General features: G+C 40.6%; 1 protein-coding gene across 1 annotated transcript; it reads right to left on the bottom strand.

The window, feature by feature from the left end:
• Nucleotides 1-5,031: 5,031 nt before the first annotated feature.
• Nucleotides 5,032-5,544, bottom strand: LOC138898746 (uncharacterized). The gene has a single exon (XM_070184843.1). The coding sequence runs from the start codon at nucleotides 5,542-5,544 to the stop codon at nucleotides 5,032-5,034; it is 513 nt and encodes a 170-aa protein (XP_070040944.1).
• Between the last annotated feature and the right edge of the window lie 1,152 nt (nucleotides 5,545-6,696).

Genomic DNA, 6,696 nt, shown 5'->3' on the forward strand with positions numbered 1-6,696 from the left:
AACAATTGGTGCAGACCTTATCGCTCCAAGTTAATTCTCCAATTTCCTGTAAATAGACAAAGGCATTAAATTAATTGAGGCACCAGAATCACATAAAGACTTATCAAAATTAAGAGTGCCTAACGAGCAATTTATAGTAAAACTCCCTGAATCTCCACACCTTTGTGGGAGTTTGTTTTGCAAGATTGTGCTGCAATGCTATGCGATCTTGGCCACTAAGGTCTCTTCTATCTTCCTCTTCTTTGTAAGGATATCCATCAAGAATTTGGCATAAGCTGGCATTTGTGAGAGAACTTCAGTTAATGGAAAATTTACATTAACCTCTCTCAGCATATCTAGAAATCTTTCAAATTGCTTGTCCAGCTTTTATCTATATAGCTTTTGGGTAAAAGGTAGAGCAAGCATGTGCTCGCTCTCATTAGGTTCCTCCGTTCTTGAAGTTTCCTCCTTCTTCTTTTCCTCAACTCTCCTTTTGCCTTTCTTCTTCTGATCAACTTCATTTTTTCAGCTCGCTCTCATTCCCAACATCATTAACTTCCTCAATTGAGGCTTCACACTCATGAGTAGTGTGTCCTCTTCCACATATATCACAAGCTACGTGGTTCTTACTATGTATTGAAGGTAAGGTCAGCTTCATTTATCTTATTCGCCATGGCATCAAGTTGTACCTGCATAAATGTGTTAGCATCAATTTGGTGAACACCAGTTGATCTTCTTGTTTCAGCAATCTCACAAAAACAAGAGCTCCTTATCCTTGAAATCGGGGATTGTTTTGTTGCCATGCATTTGCAATACCGCCAGGTGAACTCCATCAAACGACGGGGTGCTTATGACCCATTGCATTGAAGTTATAATTCCCAACAGCATTAACTTCCTCAATTGAGGCTTGACACTCATGAGTAGGGTGTCTTCTTCCACATATATCACAAGCTATGTGATTCTCAATGTGTATTGAAGCTAAGGTTAGCTTCCTTATCTCTTTTGCCATGGAATTAAGTTGTACCTGCACAGATGTGTTAGCATCAACTTGGTGAACACCAGTTGATCTTCTTCTTTCAGCAATTTTAGAGGGCCACTGATTTGCATCCTCACATAACTCATATGGAATTGTGACTATCTCCTCTAGAGTCTATTTCATCAACAGGCCTCCAGCTGCATTACTCAATGTTCTTCGTGGGGCTGGTGTCAATCCATCCCAAAAGTCTCAGAGTTGCATCCAGAGTTAAATTCCGCTATGTTGACACTTTCACACTATCTCCTTAAACCTCTCCCAAGATTCAAACACAGTTTCAAACTCGTTTTGACAAAAGTTATGGATTTCTCTTCTAAACTTGCCTCTCTTAGCTGATGAGAAATATTTGTAAAGAAATTTTCTGGTTATCTAATCCCATGTTCTAATCGATTCATTAGGCAAGCTTTGAATCCAGTGCTTTGCATCGTATTTAAGTGTGAAGGGGAATGCCCTCAAGTAAACTGCATCTTGTGACACACCATTGTATTGAAAGGTGTTCATAATCTCCTCGAAGTCCATCAGATGATTGTTTGGATCTTCGTTTATCTTTTCTCTAAAAATGCAATTGTTTTGAAGAGTTTGGACCAATCTTTGCTTCAGCTCAAAATTGTTAGCTGCAACTGGAGGTGGTCTCACACTTGATAAGCCTTGGTTGTAAACCGGCCTAGCATAATCGTCAAGTGATCTCCCAGCACCAGGAGCTACATTTCCAAATTGGTCTGCACCCACAGGTTGATTCTAAAAAATTATCTGAGCCCTCTCATCCTCAAAGGTAAGTTGTGCATTTCGAAGGGCTGTCTCCTCAGTATCTCGTCCAGCTTTTTCTCTTTGTTGGGCAGCCTCTCTTACAGCCAAATCGACATTATCATTGTCGCGCCCCTGAAATACACAGAGATTCATACCAAGAATGAACATAGACGGAACTGAACCAACTTTTGTTCGAAATTGATGAGATATGCTTGCCATGTTTAGGCAAGCGGTATATAGAAGGTTCCAGTACCAGGGGGAAGTAGAATATGGCAAGGAACAGCTATGTAATCCCATGTCCGGTGGGATTAGGAGACAAGATTGTGGGAACGATGGTTAGGGTTTGAGAGATGAGAGATGATAGGTTTCAAGGGCGGCGAGCGGTGAGGAGTGATTTAGGGTTAGGGGGTTTGGGTATAATTAAAAAGGGAGGGTATAATGTGGGCCGTTGATCTCAGAGATCAACGGCTACGATTTAAAAGGGTTTTAGGTCGGGTTAGTTAAATGGGTCACGACCGGGTATGGGGGTTGGGTTAATTGGTCTTGGGCCAGGGGTAATTGGGCTGGGATTGGGTAGTTTAGGTCTGAAATTAAGGAATTTAGGGCTAGATTTTAAATACCCAATGTTTAATAAATAAATAATTTACAAAAAATAATAAACAAATAAAAAAAATATAATTTGTGCATGAAAATGATTAAAAACAGTTATTTAACATTATAAAAATAAAAAAAGTTATTTTCTGCATAAGTAATGTAATTATACATGCATATGGGCTATTATTGCAAAATGTGCAATTTAGTCCCGAAAAATACAAATACAATTGTAAGAAATGCCCTGAAAATATTTAAAACCTTATATTGGTATAAATGATAATTTAAATGATTATACCCTCATAAAAAATAATTTGGAGGGTAATTATTCGACATTTATATAATAAAATATAGAAATAAATTGATTTAAAGCCTTTAAAAATCACGAAAAATTATAAAAATACTTGTTATGCATATAAATCAAATAATGATGCATATCCACTATTTTAAAAGTATATATATATATATCTATATATATATATATATATATATATATATAAAATAAATATGAGGGACAAATTAGGTAAGAGCTGCCCCTCTTTACCCGGGAATGATGAAAGAGTTTTCGGGTAAAGAAATAATGACCCATTTTGACCGAATGGAGTAATTTGAAAAATATAGGCCTAACCTTGGTTTCTGAGTTGCATACATATCCCTGGTATTACAGGAATCAGTCCATGTGTATTTTTGGATCTAACAGTGGAATAAACCGATGGAGTTATTGTAGGAACAGACAAGTTTTTCTGGACAAGATGATATCGGGATTGTAAATGGATGTATCTGGGAGTGGATATTGATATTTGAACGGTTATCAGATGTGAATGGGTAACGGACGGCGGATGAAATGATTGAAAGATACGAACGTTGAATGGAAACCGGAGCGAAGATTGCTCCCGTTAGGAGAACGGTTACTTCCCGGATTACCTGTAAAACTTAAAACACAGTGCATGCAAGTATATATAGATCATTGCGAGAATTTAAACATGATGCAAATTCCCTTTGGACTATAGAGATCGTCTTTGGACGGTGAGGATGATGTCCTTATACAGTGATGTCCCGGGCCATGAATTGTGAGATAGGGGATTCGCAGGACATGAAATGATGTTCTCGGGCTATGAAGATGATGCCTTCGGACTATATTGCCTTTGGAAAATTTGGCTATGCTTCAGCCCATGAGATGCAAAGACATGATGCTTGAGATGAAACAAGACAGTGCTTAGTCTTGTGTAGAACCGGGGGCAGAGCTTAGCCCCGAGAGAAGAGAATAATGCAAGGTTTTGAACAGGGGAGCATTTATGGTTATGCAAGGAGAGACAATGCTTAGTCTTGTGCAAAATTGGAGACAATGCTTAGTCTTGTGCAAGATTGGAGACAGTGCTTAGTCTTGTGCATGATTGTGGACAATGCTTAGTCTCATGCAATAGGAAAGGCAGAGCTTAGCCTTATGCAATTAAGGAGGCAGGGCTTAGCCTCATGCAAGATGGGAGACAATGCTTAGTCTCATGCAGTTGAGGAGGCAGGGCTTAGCCTTATGCAAAGATGGAGACATTGCTTAGTCTCATTCAAGGGAAGGCAGTGCTTAGCCTTATGCAATTGAGGAGGCAGGGGTTAGCCTTATGCAAAATGCAGACAATGCTTAGTCTCGTGTAATAGGATAGGCAGAGCTCAGCCTTATGCAATTAAGGAGGCAGGGCTTAGCCTCATGCAAGATGGGAGACAAGACTTAGTCTCATGCAATAGGAAAGGCAAAGCTTATACTTGTGCAATTAAGGAGGCAGGGCTTAGCCTCATGCAAGATGGGAGACAATGCTTAGTCTCGTGCAGGGGAAGGAAGTGCTTAGCCTTATGCAATTGAGGAGGCAGGGCTTAGCCTCATGCAAAGTTGGAGACAATGTTTAGTCACATGCAGGGGAAGACAATGCTTAACCTTATGCAATTAAGGAGGCAGGGCTTAGCCTCGTGCAGGGAAAGGCAATGCTTAGCCTTATGCAATTGAGGAGGCAGGGCTTAGCCTAATGCAAAGGTGGAGACAATGCTTAGTCGCATGCAATGAAAAGATAATAAGTAGTGGCAGAGTATTTCTTAGATGGAAATGTGTTTGCGCTTGGCAGCTTTGTCGTTATGAAGATAGTTATTATGAGGTGTGCCTGAATTTGAGAATATTTCTTGTTCCTACATCCAAAGGACAATCGTGAGTTTTGCGGGGGAAGGTTGGTCCGTGCCTCTGCCTGCCTACTTTCCTTTGCTCTGTATCGAAGTCCTGCTTGAGTTACCACGGGTAGCATCTGGCTATTTCATAAAAATAAAGTTTTCAAAAATGTGCGTGCATATGATGAATGTAGTTATTTAAAATACGTTAGTATGCAATATCGGATAAACCAATGGATGTGACACTATCAGAGACATTGCGACTTCCTTAGAATTTTGAGGGTCCTCCTCAAAATTCTGACACAGTTTACTTAGGCTGTTCTTTGACCATTCTGCACACGGTGCCGTTGGCTGAGCTTGCCCCATAATTTAGAGGGTCTTCCTCAAAATTCTTCCCCAATTTCTGATTGTGGGGAAAATGAGAATTTTATTGAATTATGACCGAACCCACAAGGCTGCTAATGTATCCCTTCTTAAACGGGAATCAAGTTGAGCGTAGTTAGGCTACATCAATTGCATAAATGTAAACAACTTTAAACATAGTATTTTTTGACTGCATCTGAGTTGATAGGCTTTGGCCAAAGATCTCCATCCATTTCTACGAGTATGAGTGCTCCTCCTGTTAGTACTCTGTGAACCATATAGGGTCCTTGCCAGTTGGGTGAGAATTTTCCTTTGGCTTTATCCTGATATGGAAAGATCCATTTCAGCACCAGCTGTCCCGGTGCGAACTGTCTAGGTTTGACCCTTTTGTTGAAATATCTGGACATTCTGTTTTGATAAAGTTGACCATGACACACTGCATTCATTCTTTTCCCGTTAATGAGAGCTAATTGTTCATAGCGACTTCCTGCCCACTCCGCATCACTGAGTCCAACTTCCTGTATAATTCTCAAGGAGGGAATTTCTACCTCGGCAGGAATGACGGCTTTCGTACCGTCGACCAATTGGTAAGGAGTTGCACCGATTGACGTGCGGACTGTGGTACGGTACCCCAATAAGGCAAATGGTAACCTCTCGTTCAGTTGCTTGTGGTTGTCTGCCATCTTCCTCAGTATTTTCTTGATATTCTTGTTTGCGGCCTCCACGACTCCATTCATTTGAGGCCTGTATGCTGTGGAATTCTTGTGCTTGATTTTGAAGGTCTCGCACATAGCTTTCATTAGGTCACTGTTGAGATTGGAGGTGTTGTCGGTGATGATGGACTCTGGAATCCCGAATCGGCGAACAATACAATCTCTGACAAAATCTGCGACAAATTTCTTGGTTACAGATTTGTCGGATGCAGCTTCGACCCATTTTGTGAAGTAGTCTATGGCCACTAAAATGAATATGTGCCCATTTGAAGCGGTGGGCTTGATTGTTCCAATGACCTCTATTCCCCAAGCGGCAAAAGGCCAAGGTGCACTCGTTGCAGTGAGTTCATTTGGCGGCACCCGTATCATATCTGTGTGTATTTGGCACTGATGACATTTCTAGACATCCAAAAATATCCTGTTTCCACAGTCTGTTTCCATAGTCATCCAAAAATATCCTGCCCTCAGTATCTTCTTGGCTAAAACGAAACCATTCATGTGTGGTCCGCAAGTTCCAGAGTGTATCTCTTCGAGCAGTTTGGAAGCTTCCTTGGCATCAACACACCGCAATAATCCTAAGTTTGGAGTCGTTCTGTACATAATTCCTCCACTTTGGATGCAATGGTTGGACAATATTCGAAGCGTGCATTTTTTAGTATGATTTGCATGCTCCGGTTACTCTCCTTTTGCCAAGTACTCTTTGATATCATGGAACCATGGATTCTTATCTGTTTCTTCTTCAACATGAGCACAGTAAGCCGGTTGATTATGGATTCTTACCGGAATGGGATCGATGAAATTCTTGTCCGGATGTTGTACCATGGAGGACAAAGTGGCCAATGCATCTGCGAACTCATTCTGGATTATTGGGACATGTCTGAACTCTATCTTCGTGAATCGCATCATCATCTCTTGCACATGATATAGATATGGTAATATCTTGGTATTAATTGTAGCCCATTATCCCTGCACCTGATGTACCAGAAGATTTGAATCACCAATTACTAGTAATTCCTGGATATTCATGTCAACGGCCAAATTGAGACCCAATATGCAAGCCTCATATTCTGCCATATTATTGGTGCACAGGAATTTGAGTTTCGCGGATATCAGATAATGTTG

Source organism: Nicotiana tomentosiformis, chromosome 9 (genome assembly GCF_000390325.3).
Source record: "Nicotiana tomentosiformis chromosome 9, ASM39032v3, whole genome shotgun sequence".
Taxonomy (NCBI): domain Eukaryota; kingdom Viridiplantae; phylum Streptophyta; class Magnoliopsida; order Solanales; family Solanaceae; genus Nicotiana; species Nicotiana tomentosiformis.